This window comes from Mustela putorius, unplaced genomic scaffold (genome assembly GCF_011764305.1).
Source record: "Mustela putorius furo isolate JIRA1106 unplaced genomic scaffold, ASM1176430v1.1 tig00000139_pilon_pilon_pilon, whole genome shotgun sequence".
Lineage (NCBI taxonomy): Eukaryota > Metazoa > Chordata > Mammalia > Carnivora > Mustelidae > Mustela > Mustela putorius.
The window spans coordinates 5963539-5991400 of record NW_025421293.1 but is presented as its reverse complement, the minus strand read 5'-3'; the positions used below and the strand labels follow the sequence as shown (position 1 = coordinate 5991400).

The following is a 27862-nucleotide window of genomic DNA, read 5'->3' as shown; positions in this document are numbered from 1 at the left end:
AAAAGTCTCCCCAGTAAGCAACGTCTCAGTTTCTCAACTTTGAAAACATCACTGGTTAAGTCTCCAGGTCCCTAAAAATTATTTTTAGTGTTTCACAATTCTGGCAGCTCCCATCTGAGAGGGACCTGAATTACAGAATATAGACAAAAGGAAGTATCTTAAAAGCACCACACTGACTTAAAATATGAAAAGAAACAGAAATTAGAATTAGCCCCTCCTACGCCAATCCCCCTACTTCCACACTCACTTCCATATATCCAACTCAGAAAAAAGGAAAGTAAACCTTTTTTTCCCATCCTGGGTAGACAGGTGCATGCACACAGATTTCTAAGCAGCCAGAGGTAACGACTTCCCAATGGTCTGAACTGTACAGGGAGATTTAAATATTTTGTGTGTGGGGGGGGGGGTGGATTTAAAATCTTAATTCAGGGGCGCCTGGGTGGCTCAGTGGTTTGGGCTGCTGCCTTCAGCTCGGGTCATGATCTCAGGATCCTGGGATCGAGCCCTGCATCAGGCTCTCTGCTTTGCAGGAAGCCTGCTTCCTCCTCTCTCTCTGCCTACTTGTGATCTCTGTCAAATAAATAAATAAAATCTTTAAAAAAAATAATAAAATAAAATCTTAATTCACTTTCTGAATCATAAATGAACAAAAACATGTCTAGCTATCTACAAAACAAGACCAAATCTAAGTGCAGGAGAACTCAGAAAGATCTGTGTCTAGAATAAGCAGAGTAGCACACTCACTAAGGAAAGCCAGTATCATACGTACTAATACTCTCTCTCCTTCCTTCTTCCTCTTTTACAATCGCTTCCTTCTTCTGATGATCCTGAGGAATCTGACCCGAGTTCTCTTTGTCGCTGGAGGGAGAGTCACAGGAACCATCCGATTTCTTCTCAGCGGCCTCTTCATCTACTTTTTCCAAAGGATGAATCTTCACAATCCTCACCTTGAGCATTTTTTCCTTCCCAACCTATAAAGGAGACAGGCGAGAATCAATAGTAAGAACCAGAAAGCGAAAGATGTTTAGAATTTATTATCCAATATCCATCCCACTTCACCTGATAAAAATTCACTCAAACTCTGAAGTAGCCAAGTAGTGATTTTTTTCGACTTCATTTCTCAGACTTCTAAATTGAAACAGGATACCTTAAGAAATAAAGTGACCACCATCTAGTTCATGATTCACACACCAATGTCCTAAGGCCAAAAGGCAATCACTACACTAACCTGACATATATGTAAACTACAGTTCAAGAATTTCCATTTTTAAGAAAACCAACTCTACAGGAGCATCTGGCCGGCTCGGTAGGAAGAACACACGTGATCTCAAGGTTGTGAGTCTGAGCCCCATGTTTGGTACAGACTGCTTCAAAATAAAATCTCAAAATTAATAAATTTCAACTATGCATAATGATATCCAATTATTCTAGAATCACGTGTTGAAAAGACAATCTTTTCTTCACTTAATTATCTTTCTACCTCTATCAAAAATCAGTAGTTGAGAGCACCTGGGTGGCTCTGATCTCAGCTCAGGGCTGGAAGTATCAGCCCCATGTTGGGTTCCACAATGGGCATGCAGCCCACTTAAAAAAAAAAAAAAATCAGGGGGCGCCTGGGTGGCTCAGTGGGTTAAAGCCTCTGCCTTCAGCTCAGGTCATGATCTCAGGGTCCTGGGATCGAGCCCCACATCGGGCTCTCTGCTCAGCGGGGAGCCTGCTTCCTCCTCTCTCTCCCTCTGCCTGTGTCTGTGCCTACTTGTGATCTCTATAAAATAAATAAATAAAATTTAAAAAAAAATAAAATCAGTAGTGTGTCTATGGATGGATACGTCTATTTCTGAATGCTACTCTGTTTCACTGATCTATCAGTCTGTCTATCTTTATACCAACTGCATATAATCTTAACCAAAATCGGACAGTATTATACCTAACTTTGTTGTTCTTTGTCAAAGTTCTTTTTGGCTGGGCTCTGCATTTCCACACTATTTTTTTTTTTTTTTTTTAAGATTTATGTATCAGGGGTCCCTGGGTGGCTCAGTGGTTTAAGCCTCTGCCTTCAGCTCAGATCATGATCTCACGGTCCTAGGATCAAGCCCCACATCCAGCTCTCTAATCAGCAGGGAGCCCACCTCCTCCTCTCTCTCTGCCTGCCTCTCTGCCTACTTGTGATCTCTATTTAATAATAAATAAAATATTTAAAAAAAAAAAAAGATTTATGTATGGGGCGCCTGGATCTCAGGTCATAACCCCAGCGTCCTGGGATAGAGACCGGCATCAGGAGTTCCCTGCTCAGTGGAGAATCTGCTTCTCCCTCTCTCTCTGCCCTTCCCCCCCGACTCAGGCTCTCTCTCGCTTTCTCTCTCTCACAAATAAATATACAAAATCTTGTTGTTGTTTTTTTTTAAAAGATTTTATTTATTTATTTATTTGACAGACAGAGGTCCTAAGTAGGCAGAGAGGCAGGCAGAGAGAGGGGAGGAAGCAAGCTCTCTGCCGAGCAGAGAGCCCGATACAGGACTCGATCCCATGACCTTGGGATCATGACCCGAGCCAAAGGCAGAGGCTTTAACCCACTGAGCCACCCAGGCGCCCCAATATATAAAATCTTTAAAAAATAATAAAATGGGGGCACCTGGGTGGCTCAGTGGGTTGAGCCTCTGCCTTCGGCTCAGGTCATGTTATCAGGGTCCTGGGATTGAGCCCCCGCATCAGGCTCTCTGCTCAGCAGGGAGCCTGCTTCCTCCTCTCTCCGCCTGCCTCTCTGCCTACTTGTGATCCCTGTCTGTCAAATAAATAAATAAAATGTTAAAAAATAATAATAATAATAATAAAATGAAGATTTATTTCAAAGACAGAGAGAGAGAGAATGCAAGCCAAGGAGAAGGGGCGGTGGAAGAGGAAAGTCAGAGGAAGCGGACTCCCCCACTGAGCAGGGAACCTGGCGGAGGGTTCCATCTCCCCACCTGGAGATCACAACCTGAGTCAAAAACCAAGTTGGTGGTGCCTGGGTGGCTCAGCGGGTTAAGCCTCTGCCTTCGGCTCAGGTGATGGTCTCAGGGTCCTGGGATCGAGCCCCGCATCAGGCTCTCTGCTCAGCAGGGGGCCTGCTTTCCTCTTTCTGCCTTCCTCTCTGCCTACTCGTGATCTCTGTCAAATAAATAAATAAATCTTTAAGGGGGGGGCCAAGAGTTGGACCAAGCCACCCAGGCACCCTTCCACAGGAACTTTACAATCAGCTTGACAATTCCTACAGAAGAGCTGCTGGGATTTTATTATTATCTTTTGAGTATAGTTGAAAAGCTGCTGGGATTTTATTGCAATTGTGTGAATCTACACGTCAATTTAGGAAGAACTGGTATTTTAACAATACTGAGTTTTCCAATCCACGAGCAAAGATATATCTATCATTTAAGGCCCTCTTAATTTTCTCTCAGGAACATTTTATACTTTTTAGTGTATAGATCTTGTGTATCTCTTATCAAATTACTCCCAGAATATTTCACATTTTTTGACATTACCATGAATGGCTGATCTTTCTGGAAGCCTGGGTGGCTCAGTTGGTTAAGCATCTGCCCTCAGCTTGGGGCATGACCCTGGGTCCTGGTTCAAGTCCCACATCGAGTTTCCTACTTAGCAGGGAGTCTGCTTCTCCCTCAGCGCTTCACCCCTGCTCATGTTCTCTCTCTCTCAAAAACATACAAATAAAAAATCTTTAATGGTACTGATCTTTCTAAATTAATTTCCAATTGTTTGGTTTTTCTATTATTTATCTTGTATCCTGCTACCCTGCTCATAAACTCACTTATTAGCTCTAGTAGCTTTTATGGGAGATTCCAGGAGATTTTCTACATAGACAATCATACTGTCTGCAAATAAAGATAACTTTATTTCTTCCTTCCCAATATAGATGCCCTTTATTTCCTTTCCGGACATACTACTGACTAGAACCACCAATATAATGTTAAATGGAGTGGAACAGCAGACATCCACTCTTTTACCATTAGGTATGTTGTTAGCTGGAGATTATTCTGTAAATACCCTTTATCAGACTGAAGGCATTTCTATTTGCAGTTTGTTGAGAGTTTTTATTAGAAACTGATGCTGGATTTTGTTGAACGCTTTTTGTGTATAAAATGAGATGACCATATGGTTTTTCATCCTGTTTATAAGAAGAATTATAAATTTACAGCAACTTTGCATTTATAGAATAAACCTCACTGAATTAAGATAAACTGTCCTTTTCCTAGTGCTGGATTTCATTTGCTAAAATTTTGATTAGAAAATTTTGCATCTCGGGACGCCTGGGTGGCTCAGTTGGTTGGGCGGCTGCCTTCGGCTCAGGTCATGATCCCAGCGTCCTAGGATCGAGTCCCGCGTCGGGCTCCTTGCTCTGTGGGGAGCCTGCTTCTCCCTCTGCCTCTGCTGCCACTCTGCCTGCCTGTGCGCTCTCACTCTCTCTCTCTCTCTCTCTGGCAAATAAATAAATAAAATCTTAAAAAAAAAAAAAAAATTTTGCATCTGTGTTCACAATGGGGTTTTGTGAACACAGACTTTTTTTTTCTAATGCATAGTTTTTTCTCTTAATGTGCTTATATGGTTTTGGTATCAGGGAAATGCTGACTTTACATGAGTTCCAAAGAATTCACACCTCCCTCTCCTCTTCTATTTTCTGATAACATTTGTATAGAATTGGTATTGTATCTTCCTTAAATGTTTGACAGAATTCACCAACGAAGACATTTGGGCATGGAATTTTGTCAAGTTTTTTTTTTGTTGCTTTGTTTTTTTAAGATTTTATTTATTTATTTGACAGATCACAAGCAAGAAGAGAGGCAGGCAGCGAGATTGGAGGGAGCAGGCTCCCTGCTGAGCAGAGAGCCCAATGTGGGACTCGATCCCAGGATCCTGGGATCAAGACCTGAGCCGAAGGCAGAGGCTTTAACCCACTGAGCCACCCAGGCGCCCCTCGTCAAGATAATTTTAATCACAAGTTCAATTTCTTTAATAGCTATATTAGGGACTATTAAGGTTTGTATTATTTGTTGTTGAATGGGTTTTGGCAGTTTGTATCTCTCAAGGGATTTGTCCACTTTAGCTGTCAAATTTGCTGGTGTCGAAAATGTTCATGATATTCCCTTATTACCCTGTCAATATCTGTAGACTATAGTTATCACCTAATTCTTCATATTGGTTAATTTGTGTCTCTTTTTTTCCTGGAAGTTTGGTTGGAGGTTTATTAATTTTATTGAATTAGCAGCTTCTGGTATCACTGATTTTCCTGTTTTCTATTTTACTAATTTCTACTCTGATCTTTACTAAATCCTTTCTTACTCTGTTTTCTTCTATTTAATTTGCTCTTCTCTTTCTTATCTCTTAAGGTAGAATCCAAGGTCAACGCTTCAAGACCTCTTTTTTCTTAAAAAAAAAAAAAGTTGTCTAGTTGTTTAGCGCTATACATCCCTTGCCGTCTAGATTTTGGTGAGTTCAACCCACAGGAAGCAAGAGCAGAAAATCAGATGATGGTAGAGGAAAAGTGACGTTGGGGTATTTATTCCCTTGACTGTCTCCCTAGAAAATTGGTTACATCTTACTAGCAAAGTACTCTTTAACGACACACTCTCTTCTAGTTCCAGTACCCACTTACTCCCTTGTTTCTTTGGGGTTTAGGAGTGGTAGTCTCTCTACTGTTGGTAGCAATTGGGTACTTAACCTTTCCTTGACAGTCTTCCTTAACCGAGATCAAACTGTTGTCTGTCGTCCACAGTCCCTTAATTCAATTCAGTTCAATTTCACCATTTGAATATGCCATCTGTTTCCTGCCAGGACTCTGACTAATGTGAAGTATGTGATCAAAACCCACAGACGTTACAAACAGAAAAAGAACTAGCTAGGAGCTCCAGAGAGTCAAAGTAAATTAGGGAAAAGAACAAGAACTTTGGAACCACACAAACAGACAGAAGTTTGAATCCTTGTCCCAACACGTCATTACTGGCTACTGGTAAGCTACTAAGCCATTCCCCTCCCTCCTTTCTCTTGCCACGCTGCCTTTTTCTGAGGCTTTTAAAAAAAATCAGGGGGAGGCCTGGGTGGCTCAGTCAGTTAAGCGCCTGCCTTCAGCTCAGGTCATGATCTCAGGGTCCTGGGATCGAGCCCATATCACATTCCCTGCTTGGCAGGGAGCCTGCCTTCCCCTCTCCCTCAGTCCCTCCCTACAGCTCATGCTCTCTCTTGTGCTCTCTCTCAAATAAGTAAAGTCTCAAAGAAAAAAGAAAAGGCGATATTCGCTTTCCCAGCCCCCGTGCAGCTCGGGACGGCTACACAGACACAGTCTAGCCAGTAACCCCCCACAGTAAGGGTGAGGGTCGAGTGCGTGCTTCTGGTGAAGTTTTCTTAAGACACTCAGGTAGGCACTTTCTCACTCTGAACACAATCGCAAGTTCACAACCGAGAGGTAAGAAAGCTAAGGACACAACTGAAAACGCTGAACAGAGCAGAGCAGAAAGACGAGAAGTACAGGTCCTTGACAACACTGCCCAGCCTCTATCCCAAACCTGGTACCACCTGCCCCTAAGACGTGCTATGTGAGACAATTAAAGGTCTTCACTGCTCAAGCCAAGACTACTCAAAGCATGTCCCCAGAGTGTGGTCATCACACCCTGCAGCTGGTCAGAAGTGCATACTTTTGGGCCCTACCTCTGACCTTCTGAACCAAATTGTCAGGGAATGAATGGTGCCCAAGAATGTGTCTTCAGAAGTCCTCCATGTGATTTCATTGAGGCTCAAGTTTGAGAAGTACTTAACACTGCTAGTCGGCTATTTTGTTACATACAGCTGAAACCATTCTTAACTAAAACATATCAATCTGGTGACGCCTGGGTAACTCAGTCTGGTTAAGGGGTTGCCTTCAGCTCAGGTCATGATCCTAGAGTCCAGGGATCGAGTCCCGCATCGGGCTCCCCAATCAGCGGAACACCTGCTTCCCCCTCTGCCTGCCACTCTCCCATTTGTGCTGGCTCGCTCTCTCTGACACATAAAATCTTTAAAAGAGAAAAAAAATCAATCTGAACAAGATATTTTAAGTTTGGGGTTTTTTTTTTTTGAGTGATCTCTACACCCAACATGGGACTTAAACTCATGGCCCCAAGATGAAGAGTCACGTGCTCCCCCAACGGAGCCAGCCAGGAGCCTTACCTCAACAAGCTGTTTAAATATTTGAGCCTGACATGCAACATGCACCCAGTGTTTACAGCAGCAATGTCCACAACAGCCAAACTATGGAAAGAGCTGAGATATCCGTCGACAGATGAATAAAGATATGGTGTGTACACACACACACACACATACACACACAGACACGCACGCACGCACAATGGAGTATATTACTCAGCCATCAAAAAAGAATGAAATCTTGCCATTTACAATGATGTGGCTGGAACTAGAGGATTAAGTGAAATTAAGTCAGAGAAAGACAAAAAGCCTATGATTTCACTCACATGTGGAATTTCAGAAATGAAACAAATGAACATGGGGGAAGGGAAGGAAAAATAAAATCAGACAAAATCAGAGAGGGAGAAAACCGTAAGAGACTCTTAACTACAGGAAACAAACTGCAGGCTGTCGGCAGGGCGGCGGGGAAGCAGTAACTGGGTGATGGGCACCGAGGACGGCACGCGATGGAATGAGCACTGCGTGCTCTATGCAACTGACGAATCACAAAAGTACCTCTGAAATTAATGATACACTGTATGTTCATTAAACTGAATTTAAATTAAAAAAGAAAAATAAATTTAAAAAATAGATAAATAGGTGAGTTGTTTACCACCTCGACATTTTTTGTGCACATTCTGCAAGATATTACGGCAGCAATCAGCCCGATTTCCAGGACGTACAAATATTTAACAAATGTTAGTCCCCTTCCTCCTGAATCTTACTTTAAGCTTTCAAAGGATTACACAGGGACTTCTTTAGTGTTAGGTTTTCACTTTAATCATTGCTACCCTGGTACTATCTGGAGTAAAAAATTAAAAAACAAATTTAGTTTAAAAAAAAAAAAAGAAAGAAAGAGGGGCGCGTGGATAACTCGGTAGGTTAAGCCTCTGCCTGCAGCTCAGGTCATGATCTCAGGGCCCTGGGATCGAGCTCCACCTTGGGCTCTCTGCTCAGCCGGGAGCCTGCTTCACCCCTCTCCCTCTGCCTGCCTCTCTGCCTACTTGTGATCTCTGTCAAATAATAATTAAAAAAAAAAAAAGATTTTACTTATTTGTGAGAGAGAGAGAGCATGTGAGCAAGAGAGTGTGCACAAGCAAGGGGGAGGGGCAGAGGGGCAAAGGGAGAGGGACAAGCCGACTCCTCACTAAGCAGGGAGCTGGACTTGGGGCTCGATCCCAGGACCTTGGGATAATGACCTGAGCCAAAGGCAGATGATTAAATGACTGAGCCACCCAGGTGCCCCAACAATTATCGTAATACTAACATAATGTTAAACATTCCCAACAATGAATACAGTTCTAAAATTTGTTATAGTTCCTACACTATAGTTCCTAACAGTTCCTTACAATATCTGATACTAAGGAAAGCAGACTTCAAACATAGCACAGTTTTACAAACAGAACCACACTCTGTGATCTATGCTGGAAGCTCTAATCTTAATGTACGGCTAGTGAGTCAAATCGTACCCAAAAAAACATGGGCTTACCTCAAAATCACACTCTTCTCCCACAGCGTATTTTGTCATGATCTCCAACCAAGCAGTATCTACTAATTTCTCTAAAGAGGCTGTGTTATGGTGAACCATTTCCAGAACAAGTTTCTCGTACCAGGCCGGGAACTCCTCCTTCAAACTAAACAAACATGTTATTAGTTACCAAGAAAATGCAGAAAAACCTATTAGAGAATTAATTCAAGTTAGTGCAAACACTTCTTTGGCAAATATAAGCAGGCACTGGGGAAAACAAATCTTTAAAACCATGTGGCACGCAGGACGAAGGAGGAACTGCTAAGAACCTCTGTCAGATGGGCCTACCCCCAGGTTAATTTTCTCATCTGGAAAATAAAATTAATAGGCACATCATCTGTAAGGCTCAACAATTCCCCATTTGTTTATATAGGAGATTTCCCTTTTTAGGTGTGAATTATTTACTCATATCCTTACCCCCACCCTTTTCTTTTTTTTTTTTTTTTTTGCTAGAAGCCCAAATCTTGATTCTATTTGTGTTAAGTCTCAATCAATGAATTTTTTCCTATGTATTCACATTCATTAAAAGGTCTCATAATACCTCGTGAGGTATCTAGAATTTCCACTTTATGAATAAGGGAAATAAATCAGGAAAGGTTAACAAGATGGAACCATAACTTGAACCCAAAGTCCTTGCAAAAGTAGAACAATGAAGTACTACTTTTCACTTAATAAACTAAGAGAAGAATTTTCATTAACATACCCAACAGCAACAAATGAGGAGTGCGATGTGGACTGCACCACAGACTGCCTATCAGGCTTACAATCGTGATACTCCCAGTCATTCTGCGCTGTTCAGACCCAAAAATGTTCCTCCAACTGACTGCTAGCCTTAAAAATCTCTTATCATACTGCCTTACAATTTACCTACGGAGTCACCTGCTATTCCCCAGTCCAATCAGAAGTCTCTCCGCCTCTGTTAAGGCTGTTACCTTTGTCCTCTCCCTACCACTCTCCCTCCCTGCTTAAGCACCACCCCAAGATGCCCTCGGACTTCCCTACCTCCAGGAGGCCTCTCCTGACCCCTATAAAAGCCCACTCTCCAGCAAGCCTCCCAGTCACCAGGGTTCAAAGGTCACTATTCACAGTTACCTCTGGGCAGTGAGGCTGGACAGTGATGTTCAGATCTTTGTATCAGCTCTGTATTGCTCACATTCTTTTTTTGTTTTTTAAACATTTTATTTATTTATTTATTTATTTGACAGCGAGAGGGGGAGAGGAGCAGACTCCCTCCTGAGCAAGGAGCCCAACGCAGGACTCTGGGATCATGATGTGAGCCGAAGGCAGCTGCTTCAGTTGAGCCACCCAGGGGTCCCTGTATATTGCTTACATTCTTTTTTTTTAATTAATATTTTTTAAAGATTTTATTTATTTATTTGACAGAGAGAAATCACAAGTAGGCAGAGAGACAGGCAGAGAGAGAGAGAGAGAGAGGAGGAAGCAGGCTCCCCGCTGAGCAGAGAGCGAGACGCAGGACTCGATCCCAGGACCCCGAGATCATGACCCAAGCCAAAGGCAGCGGCCCAACCCACTGAGCCACCCAGGCGCCCCATTCTTTTTTTTTTTTTTTTTTTAAAGATTTTATTTATTTATTTGACAGATAGAGATCACAAGTAGGCAGAGAGAAGAGGAAGCAGACTCCCTGCAGAGCAGACAGCCAGATGGGGCTCGATCCCAGGACCCTGGGATCATGACCTGAGCCGAAGGCAGCGGCTTAACCCACGGAGCCCCCCAGGCGCCCCTACTGCTTACATTCTTATAAAAAGTACGCATAACTTTTATGAATGGAAAAAACGTGATTTCTACTTTGAATAAAAACTGTAAAACCATGCTTTTTCAGTAATCCCTCCCCTCACACCCTATATTCTGTTCACTAACAAATCACATAAAACATATTCTTTAGAACTTCCCTCTGCTGTAATGGCTTCTAAGGTCAAGTGAGTTTGAAACCCACAAGGTTAAACCAAGCTACAGTTTCTTTACTGGAAGTCTTCTGAAAACCTTTAAAATGCTCATGTGTTTTATGAATTTTCAAGAACAAAGTTAGTAGAGCTTTTCCAAAGTTAGGGCTAAAAACACTCTTCAAGAACAATTACAGAAGCCATCTTATTAGTTCTACTCCCAATAACGCCATGACTCTCTATGTCAATACTATCCCAAGGAAGCCTGCATCGACTTCCCATCTGCTCGTCCTTCTCTAACTCACCCTATACACTGCTTCTAGATTAATCTCAAAGCCTAACTCCAATCTGGTATTTCTCTCCTGTTCAAAAATTATTGTTGTCCTACTATTCACTAAATTAAATACAAATGTCTCATCCTGTCTTCTATAATTTGGTACAAACTATCCTGTCAAGGTCACCTTCCTCAAGAAGCCCCATGAAGGGGCGCCTGGGTAGCTCAGTCGTTAAGTATCTGCCTTTGGCTCAGGTCATGATCTCAGGGACCTGCGATCGAGCCCCACATCGGGCTCTCTGCTGTGCAGAAGTCCTGCTTCTCCCTCTCCCATTACCCCTGCTTGTGTTCCTGCTCTCGCCATCTCTTTCTCTGTCAAATAAATAAAATCTTTAAAAAAAAAAAAAAAAAGGCAGCCCCATAAAGTTTTCCCTAACAATTCCAGGTTAGTCCCTAGCCTCTAAATTCCAATCGTTTGTCTGCATTTAGAAAAGCGTACATTATTCACATTTTGAAACTGAATTCTCTTACTTATTCCTAACAGTGTTTCACTTGATTCTCTTTGGGTTTTTCTGGTACACAATCATATTACAAGTACCAACCACTGACTTGCTCCTTAGTACTCTTCATACTCTCTATCGTAGGTCACTGGTCACCATCTTTTTATTTACAACGAATTTTCATCACACGTATCTTTTTGTCTCAAAAAGACACCCAGAAAAGGCAGCATTATCTCTATTTGCAAAGAGCAAACAGTAAATGCTTATATAGTGCAGAGGATAGTGCCTTAACACCATAACCAATTCCAGAATAAGTCAAACATGAGACCTGCCCTTAAGAAGTCTACAAGCTACTATGAGGGCCGGCAACAGCCCATGGGCGAAATTCAGCTACCCACTAGTTTCTGTACATAAAATTCTCTTCTATTTATAGTCATTCACATTCATTTACATTTTACCTATGGCTGTTTCCACTGTACTATGTCAGAGATGAACAGCTGAGACAGAAATCATGCGGCCCACAGACCCTAAAATATTTACTAACTGGCACTTTACAGGTAAGGCAGGCTAATCCCTGGTCTAATGTACAAAACAAAATATATACATAAATTACACTAATCCAAAATGGAACAATGTAAGTGACCCAGCAAAGAAGGAACAAGCACCAGGTTAACAGACTCAACAATTACTAGTCAGTTATGAAGCCATTACTAGAACCAGGTCTCAACTGAACCTAAGGCCTTTACACCAGCAGAAGAGCAGAACAGTATCAGATTACTCAACCCTATGCTCTCTGTTCTTCTGCTATCAAGAGAAGTCAATGAAAAATCCACAGAAAAAGCTTCTCTTCTCAGTTCCTAAAAGATTTCTATTTTATCATCACCCCTAGTTTCCTGTATCTTTTGCAAGCTCCTACTGCCCAAAATTGTTTTCTTTGGGGAACACCCAGTTGAGTAGGTACTCTGAACACAGACAGGATTTTTTTTTAAGATTTTATTTATTTATTTGACAGAGAGAGATTACAAGTAGGCAGAGGAGGGGGGGAAGCAGGCTCCCCACTGAGCAAACAGCCAGATGCCGGGCTGGATCCCAGGACCCCGGGAATCATGACCTGAGCCGAAGGCAGAGGCTTACCCCATTTAGATAAACTGTCTTCAAACCATGTATTTATTTTTGATAGCTACTGAAAGACTGTCCTAAATTTCAAATGACCACAAAATAAAGAAGTCTTTCTGATTTGCTGCCTCTGTATTACTTCTAGATTATTATCAACTTCCTCTCCTAGAACCACATTTCCAGCGGCACCTGGGTGGCTCAGCCGGTTAAGTGCCTGACTCTTGATTTCTGCTCAGGTCAGGATCTCAGGGTTGTGAGAACCGGCCCGGCCAGCCCCACACCGGGCTCTATGCAGAGCATGTAGCCTGCTTAAGATTCTCTCCTTCTCCCTCTGCCCCTCCACACCCCTCACGCATGTACTCGCTCTCTTTAAAAAAACAAAGCAAAACAAAAACTACATTTCCAGAGTATTTTCAAGGTAAAAGAATAGAGCAAGAACACACAAGAGCAGCTAAGTAAGTGTACACAACTATATATCCCACATACTTTGTTACCAGCAAAATGCCACTAAGCAAAGGCACTAAGACCCCAACACATTGTACTCATGTAATCTAGTCCAATGTATGCCCATCATTTTAAATATAGTTTTACTGTCCATCCTCCCCCCTTCCTAGTAGTATGAAGATGGTGCTAGAAGGGCAATGCTTTTATTACTTACAGTTCAGCAACTTCCTGTTCCTCCTCCCAGGCCTCCTTGTGTGTCAGCTGACTGCTCCCGGTACTCTTACACGTCCAAATGCGCTCACTGTACCTTTCCAGGCGGGCCTCATACTCTCTGTTAGCGGTGGCTCAGGAAAACGATATTCAAGCAACAGAGACAACTTATCCACACCCATAAAATACTTTATAACATAAAGAAAAAACTACAGCATCCTTTTTATAATGTACAGCATAAAAAGCTAAAATTGGAGTTTTCAAGTGGCAAATCCAAATAAAATGATTAAAGCTCAAGAATGACTAAAATGGTTTGTCATGGTTTTGTTTTACAAATAAAATATTAGTATTGTAGGGGCACCCGGATGGCTCAGTCGGTGGAGCACGCGACTCCTGACCCTGGGATTGCTGGTTCCAGCCGCACACCGGATGTAGAAATTACTTAAAAATAAATTTTAAAAATTAGTATTTTGTTACGTGATTTCTTCACTTCACCTATTTCATCTTAAGAAGACTCCCACAGCACTGAAAATTTGTAATATAAAGGTAAATTAAACACAAGTCGTAAGGAAGAACAATTTAAGGTGTGTGGAATTGTTACCCAACTGAGATGGTCAGCAAGCTTAAGAGTCTGCGCCATGGGAAGATGAGCGAGGACTGCCCCAGTCTCACAGGCAGTCTGGAATAATCCTGCGCATATACTAATAATCCACTTACTAGAAGCCGTCCAGTCTACCTCAGAATCACCTGGTGGTTGGTCCTCAGAGTTTTGTTTTGGTTTGTTTTTAAGATTTATTTCTTTATTTGAGAGGGGGCGAGAGAGTGAGAGGAGAGAGGGGTCAGCGGGAGAAGCAGGTTCCCCGCTGAGCAGGGAGCAGGATGCGGGACTCCAGGATCCGGACCTGAGCTGAAGGCAGTCGCTTAACCAACTGAGCCACCCAGGTGCCCGGTCCTCAGAGTTTAAAAAATAAATTCCATAAAGCCCTAAAAATAATTTTGATACCATATTTACCCAGTCTTTATGTTGTCTCCAATAATACTACACTCACAAGACGCTTAAGAAACGGTCGTTCAGTCTTTGTAAGGCAGATGAAGAGATGGGCCTTTAGTTAGTGCCATATAAATGGTAACTTTCCACACCCATCCCGACTAGAATTCACTATCAGCCAGCCACATTCAAATTCAAATGACAACTAACTAATTAGGCACTGCAACAGACGCTACCAAGAAAATAAACTGATACCACAACTACAGGATTAGCTGCCAATCTCTGTACTTTCCAAGTGTCGCTTTTTATAGTAGTTGACATAAATGTATTTAAACAGCCCGTCTGCAATATTACCTTACAACTAAGCAAGTAATTCATTGTTTATATATGGAGATTCTTTGTTTTCCAAGGTTAATGATCAGTGAAAAGACAGAGGACAGGGAAAAATCCAGAAGTAATCCAGAAACAGTAGTTTTAGCCAAGAGTATAGCACCTTCCCTTGCTGTACCTTTCTCTGAGTCTGCCAAAAACACAACAGTAAGTCTATTTTCCTGGGGGCGAGGGGTACTATTATTTAAATGACTGAACAAAAGAGCAGTACCACCAAAAGCCAGGAGGCAAGTATCCATATAATATTACGTAAATGCAATCTCACTGAAAATTTATAAAAACTTACAGGCAGGAAACAGCATGCCTTCCAAAGCGACATGATCGTAACCGATCAACAAGATAAGTTTGTTTTCTGGTTTTGTCTATTTCCACTGGGGAAGGGGAGGTAAAATAATGACAGAAAGAATCATTAAGCAGACTGAAAATTTCAAAACATCTGATAACACTAACGCAGTATTTACTTACACTGAAGAAATTCACTGGGCAATCAGAGAGAACGTGAGACAAACATGTCCTAAAGAAAGAATTTTAGCTTCTGTTACTAGCTGTTATTTTTAAAGGCAGGGATAATGTGCCCAGTCATCCTCCTTTGATCTAGACCTACAGGGCCAGCTGTAGGCTGGTATCACCCGGATGCCCCAATGATGCCCCAATGATACCTCCAATCCAGCCTTTTCTTATTACCCCTTCCGTCCCTCCTAAGCTTGCTCGGTAACAGTGATTCCCACAAAAAGACCCTCATGTCCAAGTCAAAAACCAAGGAATCAACCTCAGCTCTTTAGTCCCTAAGTGCAACCATGCACTTACTGCTCAGATCAGTCCCTCCTCTTCCACAACAGAGCCATTATTCAAATTCAGCTTCTGAACCTCACTTCTCAGCTAGCCAAAACATTTTTAAACATTTTAATTGGCCTCACTGGTAATCCTCCTCTGGTCTTTTATGCTTCCCACCCAAACATCCTTCTTCTCAAACGTATTTGTTTTTTAAACCCAGCTCTTCTTCCTTTAAAATCTCATTTGCCCGCTGGCCCCTGAAATGCAAATATATTCACACTGGGAAGCAAGCCTCTGGCTCCCACAGGACTGAAAAATCACTCCACCAATCAAGATTTTGTTGAGCAAGTTCCATGATTTTTATTCTTTTAAGAAAAAAAAAAGGGTGAAGCTTTTTTCCTCAATACGTATTTAAATACCAAATATTTTTTTAAAGATTTTTTTTTAAGATTTTATTTATTTATTTATTTGTCAGAGAGTGAGCACAGGCAGAGTGGCAGGCAGAGGCAGAGGGAGAAGTAGGCTGCCTGCAGAGCAAGGAGCCCAATGTGGGACTCGATCCCGGTACCCTGAGACCATGACCTGAGCTGAAGGCAGCTGCTTAATCAACTTAGCCACCCAGGCATCCCTTTTTTAAAGATTTCATTTATTTGACAGACAGAGATCACAAGTAGGCAGAGACACAGGCAGAGAGAGAGAGAGAGAGAGGAAGCAGGCTCCCTGCCGAGCAGAGAGCGCGATGTGGGGCTCGATCCCAGGACCCTGATACCATGACCTGGGCTGAAGGCAGAGGCTTTATTTAGCCCACTGAGCCACCCAGGTGCCCCTTAAATACCAAATAATATTTTACTGATTACGCTTTTACAAACCATAAAAGAGCCTCCTACTCTGATACGTATCTTCCTCACCCACCTTTGAAAATTCACTATCAGAAGAGCATTCTCATTCTGGGGGACTGACTGCATCCATTCCCCTAACTTCAACTACTACCTATCTGCCAGGAATTTCTATCAGCAGCTCAGTCTCCTCTCTGAAATCCAGGCTCCTAGAATACACCAGACACCTCCATTTGGATATATGCACAGCAACTCAACAGAAGAACTTCCAAACTAAACACTCATATCCTACCCTCCCCACCCATTCCCAGGCAAAACTAAAAGGAAACAAACACTAGCCCCTCGTCCAGCATTCTCTTGTTCTCTGAGAATGACCCACTAACCAAGTGACAACCAAAACATTATCCTTATTTCCTCCCCAATCACCAAATCCTATCAAATCTACCTAACTTATTTCTGAAATCTACTGTACTCCTCAAGGGGTAGTAAATTTGTGCAGACCTCCAGACCTGTGGCCTGGCTGACTGCATAATGGCCTCCCTAGTTTCATGGCCGCCTGTCTTCAGGCTGCAGATCCATCCTCACCACGGCAGCCACAGCTTCCTAAGAGTCAGCTTCTACGCTGCTCAGATTTATAAACCGCTTCCCATAAACTTAAGACAAAGACCAAATTCCTCAACCTGTCTGCCAAGGATGTGTCCAGTCCCACTTGGCAGCTCTATCTCCATTCCCACTTCTTCACTCCAGCTACAGAAAACCTCTTCCAAGTGTTAAAATTCAAGAACCTTCAAATTCACAAACTCTTCAAAAAGCACAGTCCTCTACTCTTCGTCTAACTACAACATTCTACTTGTACCGTCGATCTCAACTGAGAAGTAACTTCCCCCAGGAAACACTCCCTGAACCCTGAAATATGGTAGACTGCACTCTTCTTTCCACACAGTCACCTCTGTTCCAGAAAAGGATTCTACTTCATCCTCTGCCCTGTGGCTTGCAAGGTCTCAGACAGGAGTAGCGCCCATCCCCCACCCCCTCCCCACTGATGCTAGGCTCGGCCACATGACTTGCTTCGGTGAACAGATGTGGACAGACAGGATAGATGCCACCACCAAGAAGCTGAAAATGCCATCCTGGTGTTCTCCAGATCTTTTGGCCACTAGAAAAGCACGTTAGAGACAAGGTCTGCTCCTTCAGCCTGGGTCCTGGAATAAGAAGTTATGTCTGTCCTCTTTTTCACCATTTTTTCCACAGGTGGCCACTAGAAAACCTTTAATCCCACATGGCTCACATTGTATTTCCTTTTTTTTTTTTTTTTTTTTTAAGATTTTATTTATTTATTTTTCAGAGGGAGAGCATACAAGCACAAGCAGAGGGAGCAGCAGGCTCTCTACTGAGCAAGGAGCGCGATGCGGGGCCTCGATCCCAGGACCCATTAGGACTGTGCTAAAGGCAAACATTTAACCAACAGGGCCACCCAGGCGTTCCCCCCCCCCCCCGTCTTTTTTCTTAATTTTATTTATTTATGTGGCACATTATGGTTCTCTTGGGCAGCACTGTCTACCTAATAAGGTTTACATCTAGGAATGAATGAACGCCCTCTAACAATAAAAATTTTAATTGACTAGCCATCTAAGATTAATCTCAAAAGTTCAAAACTAGAATTCCTACAACCTCAACATTGGGTATTTTTAAGTTTATGTAACTCTGTTCTGGTTATTACCGGAGAAAGAATGAAAAAAAAAAAAATCAAAATCAAGAGGAAAAAAAGCCCATTACAAGGATATTCGGTCAGCTGCCTCTATCCTATTTCAGATTTTAGGTCACCAAAATAAGTCACTTACTCTCAAATAACTAGTCAGAGAAAATGCCAATTGAGGTTTTCATGTTCCAGCCACTGTTTCACATATAATTGCAGACAAAATGTCAAAGCAATTCTCCAAAGGTTGTATAAGTTACAAACGACAAGATATTCTCAAATCTTATATATCTCATTATGCACCTACTTTTTTCGTGATTTCAAGAGCTACCTCCTTACCACAATACGCTGCTTCTTTGTTCTCTTTAGCCTTGTAAGGACTGTTTCTTTCAATAAAGTACTTGATAGCCTGAAAGGAAGTGGCCCAGAAAAGTATGGAGGTTAAACAAGTATAACTATAACCTTCAGAGTTCCATGTGAAATGACAAAGCACTAACTCAAAATCTGCTTTTTATTTTGTCTTTGGAACAGTCTTCCTCCAGAGAAAAGCAACTCTCATCTAGTGTAACTTTAAAGAAATTAATTTATAAAAATCAACATACAAACTCACTATTCCAACGTCCAGTAAAAAAAATCCTGGCTTGCAACTACAATTTAACTCCAACTCTTAAAACACGCTCTACTCCCTCTAGCCTACTGCCAGATTAACTGTGTTCTTACAACCCCTCTTCATCACACCTTTTAAAAGCTCTCATATATTGAGGCTACAAAGATTACGAAGCAGTTGTTTCTAAGCTTTAAGGAGGAGGACAGTTAAAGCAACAAAAACATCAGCCTACAGCAGGCTGCGTGCGTAGCTTCCGTTCCTCCTCAAAACCCATCTTGATTTAGCCACTGTGATTATCCTGTTGTCAGATAACCTCATCAAGAATGATTCTGATAAAGTTAATCTCTCCAAGGGAGATCCAGCGTTCTGCCTTAGGACTAACCCAGGAAGCAACTTTTGTACCATAGATTCAAAGCTGTAATACAATAAACATAATCATCAATGTATAAAACTCAGTCATTAAATGTGTGCATCATTCCCAGCTACCACTGTAAGTTTAATGAGGAGGAACAATAATGCCTTCAAAGAACATACCAACACGCACAGCGTTAAGTTAATAAAACATCATCACTGATTTGCTACTGCATATACATGCAATCAAAAGTAAGTGTTAGGAGAAAATTAAAGTATCAAATTCTATTAAAAACAGAATTGTAAATATAAATTAAGAAGCAGATAGAACATACTTCATATGCAGCTGTTAACCAACCACATACTTGTTCTCTATGAAATCACTAAGAGCCTAATAAATATAATAACCTGCGAACCACACAGTATAATTGTTTAAAACCATCCTTGAAGTGCTTGCACTTGTAGAAATTCCCAAGGAAGCAATTTCCCCCTCACTATGCAACGCAATTTAAGAACTCCTTTGTTAAAAAGGGTTTTTAAATACCAGCATAGGAGATTTTTTTAATGAAGAATTTTTTAAAAATACCTAACACTTAAAAAGTTTCAGGCTTCCATTTTCTTCTGTCATTGTTAACAGAACCTCCTCCAATACAGGACTACATTTCAATGATTTCAGTAAAGGATACAAAAAGGCCAGGGTTGCCAGTTCTAAATTAACCATCTATAACCATTTTTTACATGGCTCAATACATCAGACTTTGAACTTGTCTCTACTGCGTGTTTCACATGCTACACCAGAACCAGACGTGAAAAATAAATGATAGTATTAGTGCGTATCCATCAAGTGTTCAAAAAATGATATTTAAATAACGTTTTAAAAGGATATGGCAGATTCCTACAGTAATTTTTCTACCCCACTGATGTTTTTAAATATCTCAAAAAATAAAAATAAGGGGCGCCTGGGTGGCTCAGTCGTTAAGCGTCTGCCTTTGGTTCAGGTCCTGATCCAAGCGTCCTGGGATGGAGCCCCCGCATCCGCGCATCCGCTCCCTGCTCCGTGGGAAGCCGGCTTCTCCCTCTCCCACTCCCCTTGCTTGTGTTCCCTCTCTCGCTGTGTCTCTCTCTGCCAACTAAATAAATAAAGTCATTTTTTAAAAAATAAAAATAAAAAAGCAGGACACCGTTAGAATAATGCTGTGCTCAGCGGAGCTGGAATACTTCTCCAAAGCTTTCTGAAAGTCCTGACAGGACAAGAAAGAGAACCGCATGACCACCTGAACCCCTCCCTGAAAGGCACGTCACCTCACACCACAAACGGACAGGGAACTTGCCGCCTTTTCTGGATCTACTTCTAGGGATAAGGAAGGAAAAGCACTGCATCCTACGCCTGACTTCCATCGTTTCAGTGTCTGACCTTTAACACGTCAACCTCAACCCTCTGGGCCCACCTGGCAAGCGAGGCAGAGAACCTGACCATCCCCGAGATCCATTTCAGCTACAAGATGCTACTCCAGCTGTCTTTCTCCAAGAGCCTTCCTAACAGCACCGGCCCACTTTCCGGGTCCTTTGGTACATAAACATCCAACTCCACACGCCGCACTGGAACAAGAATGAGGTTATCTTGTACAAGACTGCATTAAAGAGAGGATCCAAGAGACATGAAATCAAATGACATCGCTCGCATGGGCACCTCCTCCCGTACGGAGGGCAAGGAAGCAGCGAGAAACTGAAAAACCCAGTGCTTCCCAAAGAAAGGGCTGAAGAAACTCCGTAATACAGTGGCCTTCAGCCTTGCCGCTTTGCTTAAAAGAAGCGTGATTCGGCAATCTACTTTTTACACGGAAGCTTCAAATCGGGCATCCATAAAAGAAAAAAAAGTAAATCAACGTCATAGAACGGAAAGACCGAGCTTTGCAAGGAACCTTCAGCGATCAGAAAAGAGGGTGCGTCTTCTGGAAAACACCAGGCTCCCCTTCCTGAAATGCAACACGAAAAACTTGGTCCAACGCGTGCCGATCGCCTCCGCGGCCGCCAGCATTTCGGAGCTGGACGAGCCCGGGAAGGCAGGCATCGGCTGCTCCGAGACAACTTTTCCTTGCCCTTCCCCTAAGTCTGGGAATCCGCTCTTGGTGACGCGCCTCGCGGTCCTGTCAGCTCATCACCCGCCTCAAGTCCCCACTCCGGAGGAGGGAAAAACAAACAAACAAAAAAAACAAAAACAAAAAAAAAAACCCACCACGACACAGGAGCCCCCGCGGAGATCCGGGTAAAAAACGCGCACACACACCCAAAATCTTGCCCAAGCCGGATCACGAGGCCGCGTGGGTACAATTTCAAAAAACTTCAGTGGAAGGTTTCATTTAAAAGGAAAGAAAAACGCGGCGGAAGGAAAGCCGTCTCCCGTCCGCGCTTCGGGCCTAAAGCCGCCCGGGGGCAGGGGCGCCGCGGGTCGAAAGCGAGGCCCGGGGACACAGTGCGGAGCCGGGGACGGGAAAGGATGGAGGGCGCGGGGCTCCCGGCCGGCCGGCGCCCCCACCCCCGCGGAACGGCGGGCTCGAGCCCCGGCTCGGGATGCAGGCCCGCCGGCGCCCGGCGCGCTGACAGCTGCCACCGGCGCGGGCTGCGCGGCCCGCCCGGCCCCGGCGAGCGCCCCCGGCCCCGGCCCACCCCGCCCCACCCCGCGGGCGGCCCGCGGCCGCGCTGGAAAGGATACTCCCGGGTGCGGAAGGCCTCCTGAGTGTGCGCGATGGTGAAGAGCGGCTCCTCGCCGGGAAGCGGCTTCACCAGCGGGAAGGGCTTGCGGCCCAGGAGCGGCGCCATCGCAGCAGCGGCGGCGGCGGCGGCGGCGGCGGCGGCCCGGAAGGCGGCGGCTCCTCGGCGAGCCCGCGGCGCAGCACTAGGCCCCGCGGCCCGGAGCGAGCGCCTGGTTCCCGGGGGTGGGGTGGGGGAGGGGAGGGGTGAGAGGGCGGCGCGAACTCGGCTCCCTCAGTGCTGGCGCGGCCGCGCGAGGGCCATGCAACGGGACGCGAGGACACGGGACTCCCACGCACACCGCCGCGCCGCCCGGCAGCCTCCGGCCCAACCTTCGCTGCGGGTCCCCGCGGTCGGCAGTCACGACTCCTCCTCAGCTGCACCGGAGGAAATTATTGAAAAATGGCGGGAGATTCCCCTCCTCCCCCCCGCCCGGCCAGCGCACACACTAACTTGCTCCCCTGTGGCGCCGGTGGCGAATGCTCCAATAGGCGGAGAACTGATCAGCGCTCACAGTCTATTGGCTCAGGGCGGCTGCCGCTCTGGCGCTTGAGTCCCGCCCCCTTTCCCGGCCGCGTAGTTGGGTTGCAGCGCACTAGAGGGCAGTATGAAGAGGTGAAAGGTCACGTTATGTAAGCGCTGGTGTGAGGCCTAAGGGCCTCCAGCGGCGGAGTTGAAAATGGGGGACAGCGGGGGACCGAAAGGCCTGGAATTCAAAGAGGTCAGGCTAGAGAAGCCCCTTAACATATACAGACACTGCGCCATCTGTCACCGACGGCGACACCGACATCCGGGCACCACTGTCCGTGTGGTGCGCCGGAGGGGGAGGGGGAGCGCGCGGCCAGGGGCTTTGTCTTTCCACTTGTGCTCCGCCCCCTCCTTAAAGGCGCCGCGCTCGGCCACGCCCGGGGATGCGCGGGTGGGGCGGAAGGGAGGAGGCGTTGGCGGGAAGAAACCCAGGACCTTATCCCCGCGAAGGTTCTGCTGAAGGACCGCTAGAGCCTCAGCCTTGCTCCCCCCAAAGTTAACTTCTGGAAGAGAATGAGGTTGAGACCTGGGTATTACTATGATGCTTGTTTTTAGGAGCTTGGCGGAGAAAGATAATAGACAAGCTTCTTTGGAAAAATATAGTCAAGGGCGTACCTATTAAAGATACACCCATTAATTCGGGTAGCCTTTGCTGGCACCTCCAGCGTTCAGGGCCCTGTACTGGGAGCTGCAGAGGGGAGAAAATGAGAGCCTGTCCTGAGCAAATAAGAGGCCCAACCGACTAGGGGCAGGTCTGTGATCCGGGCTCTGCAAAGTGCACAGTAGGAAGTCAGCACCGAAGGCCTGGAGAGTGAGGACATTCCAGACGTTTCTCCAAGCAGACTGCACCACGTAGTCCCCGACGTGTTCCAGCACAACCCGAAACACATCCATAATTCTATCTCTAGGAAATCCTCCCCTTTGGTGCAAAGATCACTGACCTCAGAATGTACCTGCCATCCTGTCCTTGAACAGAGCTAGACTTTGAGGTGTCCCTGAAAGCCGTGGCGCATGCCAGTGCCAGGCCCTTCTCTCCTTTTCTTCTCATCTTGAGGTGAGACGTATCCCACCCCCCAGCCCCAGGAAAGTGTTAAGTTCCAGGTCAGACACCATCGCTATGGAGGCTCTTCTGAACCTTTAGCAGAGATGGGAGAATGTCCTTCTTCAGTAGCCTTTTCTTTTAGGAGGATTAGGAGCAACCTCAGAAGACAGAGCATTTGAGTTGATTGTGAAAAGATAAGTAGCATTTTCCCTAGGCAGAGAAATGAGAGATGTACGATCTCGGCAGGAGGAGCAGCAGGGCCGAGTTGGTAAATTCAGGACAGCAGACCTAAAACTTCAGAGGTGTTGAGGTGGAAAGTATCAAGGGATGAGTGGCAAAGGAAGAGATCACCCTCACCATCACACTCAGTCACAGCGTGTGATGCTTGGAGCGACCACTTGGAAGGAACCCAAATATAATAAGATCATGGGAGATCCAACCGGATGGACACTTGTAGGACCAGGTACCTAACAGGAGACGACACACAGAGTAAGGACTCCAAAAACATTAAGAAACACATTTTAGAAAATGTTGATATTTCAAAAAAAGCTCCTAATTGCACATGAGAATAGGGACTGTAATCATTTCAGGGCTTGGAGCCACTGTAGGCTAGAGCCCAGCCCTGCTGGTGGTGAGGCAGAGACCTAAAATGGGAGAGTCGGAGGTATCTAGCTGACTCAGTTAGTAGAGCATGCAACTCTTGATCGCAGGGGTCATGAGTTCAAGTCCCACCTTGGGCGTAAAACTTACTTAAAAAAATAATAAACAGGGGCGCCTGGGTGGCTCAGTGGGTTAAGTCGCTGCCTTCGGCTCAGGTCATGATCTCAGGGTCCTGGGATCGAGTCCCACATGGGGCTCTCTGCTCAGCAGGGAGCCTGCTTCCTCCTCTCTCTCTCTCTGCCTGCCTCTCTGACTACTTGTGATTTCTCTCTGTCAAATAAATAAATAAAATCTTTAAAAAAAAAATAAACAAATTTAAAAAGAAAGAAAAAACAGAACAGACTAAGTTAATGTAACTATCAGTTTCCTGCTCTAATATTTTTGTTGACTCCTGTTGCAGACAAAACTCTACTGAGGGGGCACCTGGGTGGCTCAGTGGGTTAAAGCCTCTGCCTTCAGCTCAGGTCATGGTCCCAGGGTCCTGGGATCGAGCCCCACATCGGGCTCTCTGCTCGGCGGGGAGCCTGCTTCCTCCTCTCTCTCTGCCTGCCTCTCTGCCTACTTGTGATCTCTCTCTCTCTCTCTCTGTCAAATAAATAAATAAAATCTTTTTAAAAAAAAGAAGAAGAAGAAGAAGAAGAAAACTCTACTGAGTTTACTCTTCCTGTTCAGTCTTCAAGCTCTTGACCGAGCAAGGCCCAAGTTGACTACTTCCTTCTAATTCCCAGAATTCATCAGCTTTATTCCTACTGACTGCCGGAAATGTACTTTTTTCTCCTCTGGGCATCTAAATCCCACACTTCCTTCCTAATGCCTTTTCCCAATTGTTCCAGCCCACATCCGCTTTCACTGAATGCTCAAGGCTTCTTAAAATTGTAATTGTAGCAAAATTTGTTGCTCAACGTGTTTTCTTCCCCAACATTTGAATAAACAAGTTAATAAAAAGGGGCAGAGATTAAAATGTGTCGTTTCTGGCTATCTGCACCAAAGCTTCTACTGCTCCAAGTCAGCTGTGGGTGCTTAGCTGGAAGAATAAAACTGTCTAGAGAAGCACAGCTCATTTCTCTACGTGGATCTCCGCTGGGTAGTTGTAGGACATGAGCTCAGTCAGGAAGATCTGTTTCTGTGGTCTGTGTCATGGGGACCTGTGCCCTGCCACATAACCCTCCGCCATTGATTCAGACACAAACCCTTGCTCAGACAGTTCCAGCTGGTCTTTTCCTCCCTGTCCCGTTGGATCCTCAAACTCAAAACATCCCAAACCCACAATCTCACCATCTTCTTTCCCTCCATCATCTGCTTTATCTGGATGGTTTTCATTTCTGTTTAGTGCCCCGCTCACAACCTCACAGGCTCAGGCTTGACCTCTCGAGCTCCACAGCCACAGGGTGAACGAGATAATGTCTATTCTACCTGCACGAAATCTTGAACTATCCCTTTCTTGTCATCCCCACAATATCCTACTTCAGGCCTTTATTATTTCTGGCCCAATCTTACTACTATAATGACGTTCTTCTTTTAAAATGTCTTAATTTATTTTTAAGTAGGCTCTATGCACAACTGAGCCAGCCAGGTGCCCCTCTTCTGTTAAAATGTTAAACTACATTGAAATTATATCTTTAAAATGGTAAAATGAGCATAGTTCCCAAAAGGAAACATAAGTGTACTTGAAACGACAAATGCTTCTACAAGAAGCAGACATGGGGAATGCTCCCCCAGGCACTTCCTGCTCCCTCAAGCATCAATTTTCAAATTGTTAAGCTGTGTTAAAATTGGTAAAAGGTGGGCACCTGGGTGGCTGTGTTAAAGCCTCTGCCTTTGGCTCAGGACGTGATCCCAGGGTCCTGGGATCGAGTCCCGCATCGGGCTCTCTGCTCAGCAGGGAGCCTGCTTCCCCCCTCTCTCTCTGCCTGCCTCTCTGCCTACTTGTGACCTCTGTCTGTCAAATAAATAAATAAAATCTTTAAAAAAAAAAAAATGGTAAAAGGTAACTTCATTTAAAATGGAACCAGAAGGCCAGAAGGGGGAGCTCTCACAACTTAAGACTGATCAATGCTTCTTCTATAGGAAGAAGCCCATACTTCACCACCCCATCAACAGGAAGAAAGCTTTCCTCCTTCCCCAGCAACAGCCAAGCCAATGAGAGAGTCAGCATTCAGCCAATGAGAAGCCACCACACTTCCAACTCCCAGTTTCCACCAATGGGCTTGTTCCTAACAGCCTTCCCAACTTCTCCCTTTCCTCCATCAAGGTTTCCTCTGCTTTGTTCTGTAGACATGCCTATGGTTTTGCTGTAAGCTGTGGGTTCTGAATTGCGACTTTCTATTCCTGAATTAACCTATTTTGCTGGTGAAATAAAGGACAGTTTTGTTTTTAAGGTTAAAAGCTATTTCCACTAATTTTTTACCTCCATTTTCTGAATATTTCTGAACATATATGTTGCTGTTTTTTTAGCTGCTCAGTTTTAGTATTAGCTGCTGACTTTTCTTGAACGGAAGATGAGGACATAACCCTCTTACATCCCCCCCTCACACACACGATCACATTCCAAAAATAATTGTTACAATTGGTTAAATCACTATTCACTGTAAAACTTATGATTATGTATTATTCAGATGATCCACATGGTGGACGGATCACATTTCCTTTCTTTTGTCTTTGCTGGTTTGCTTCCTTCTATTTTTCAACTCATTTTCTATGTACCTATCACCACTCTGTCCCTGAACTGATAGAACTGTGTCCTCTCGATACATGCAAACCTATCATATGTTCCAATTTGTCCCCCACCTGCTCTTTCCTCACAGTGGCATTTGCACACTACAATCACTCCCCTGCTCTTGGCTTTTGGTGGTTGACTCCCTAAAGCCCACAGAGTAAAATCAAACTCTTTGGCCTGGTCATCAAGCTCCCCCCCCACCCTGCCCCAGGATCTGTTTTCAATCTTTCTACCACTTCCCTTGAACCCCCTACTCCAGTAAATTAGGTTTATTGAGGTTTCTAACCAACTGAGCCACCCAGGTGCCCAGGTTTATCTAGGTTTCTAAATACATTCCCCAGTAAAAGGATCCAGGGCTCCTGGGAAAAGGACTGGGGCTGGCAAAGGTCAAGGTGAGTCAGGAACATTGTCCCTGAAAGTAAGGAAGTGCTCCAATAGTGATGGGGACACGTCAAAAGGACACAGGAGCCAGCAGGAAGGGATTCCTGCTGAATCTGGGACAATTTGAACATTTTAAAAAAATGACAGCAACAGATTGTGAACACATTGAATGTAAAGGGAAACCATAAGCCTGTAGTAATATTCAGAGAGAAAGGAAGGGAGGCAGAGAGGGAGAGAGGGAAGTGTAAGAGAAGGGAAATCTGTTATCTACTGAAGGCTGCCGATGAATGAATGTAGAAAGATTTAGAAAACTCACCACTTTGCAAACTCCAGTGAAGTAACTGATTCAGAAATAGATCATCAGTGGATACTGAAATCACTGGTCTAAGTGAACGGTCTAAAATTATCACCCCCCAAAAGATTATTTATGTAAAAGCGCCCTGAAGCTGGGAAGGTGTGACAGACACCTTAGCCAAATGGTCAATCTTGGCATTATCAAAAATGAGACAAGAGGACAAAGTTTCTCTTGATACAGGCAATGAAAAATTACGTATCACCTCTGCAGTATTCTAACCAAAAAAATTTCACCTGCAATCCTTAGGAAAAAAAAATAGATAAATGCAGTTTGTGAGACATTTTATAAATAACTGCCTAGACCCTTCAAAAATATCAATGACGAGAGACACCTATTTTTCTTAATCGAATGTGCCTATGCATTGGGCCTACTGATGTTCAGAGGGAGTTTTCTGAATTATTTGCAAATAATCTGCAGTCGTTGCTTGACGCTTCCTCTTCTCTTTTTCTTCTCGAACCCTTACTTACTCCATCAAGATTCCGGGATGCTGCTGGAGACTGCTAGCCTGGTTTCTTAGAGTATCAGTGAGGGGCGGTGCTCAAGCAGAAGTCAGCCAGAGAAGAGGGTGGTTTCCGGTACATCTTTTTCATCATCCCACATGCACCTTC

The 27862-nt window shown here is 44.3% G+C and overlaps 1 protein-coding gene across 4 annotated transcripts in view; it reads right to left on the bottom strand.

Annotated features, from left to right (window-relative positions):
• Nucleotides 1-22030, bottom strand: part of BAZ1B (bromodomain adjacent to zinc finger domain 1B) — a 67914-nt gene extending 45884 nt beyond the window's left edge. For 3 of the 4 annotated variants that reach the window (XM_045074964.1, XM_045074965.1, XM_045074967.1), the window contains exons 1-4: nucleotides 21535-22030; nucleotides 13184-13300; nucleotides 8696-8840; nucleotides 770-971 (exon numbers count right to left, since the gene is read on the bottom strand). In XM_045074964.1, the coding sequence (XP_044930899.1) occupies nucleotides 770-971; nucleotides 8696-8840; nucleotides 13184-13300; nucleotides 21535-21641 (571 nt within the window). In that variant the 5' untranslated portion in view covers nucleotides 21642-22030. Of the gene's footprint in view, nucleotides 1-769; nucleotides 972-8695; nucleotides 8841-13183; nucleotides 13301-20269; nucleotides 21276-21534 lie in introns of those variants that run through there. The other variant, XM_045074966.1, reaches the window with a different exon arrangement.
• Between the last annotated feature and the right edge of the window lie 5832 nt (nucleotides 22031-27862).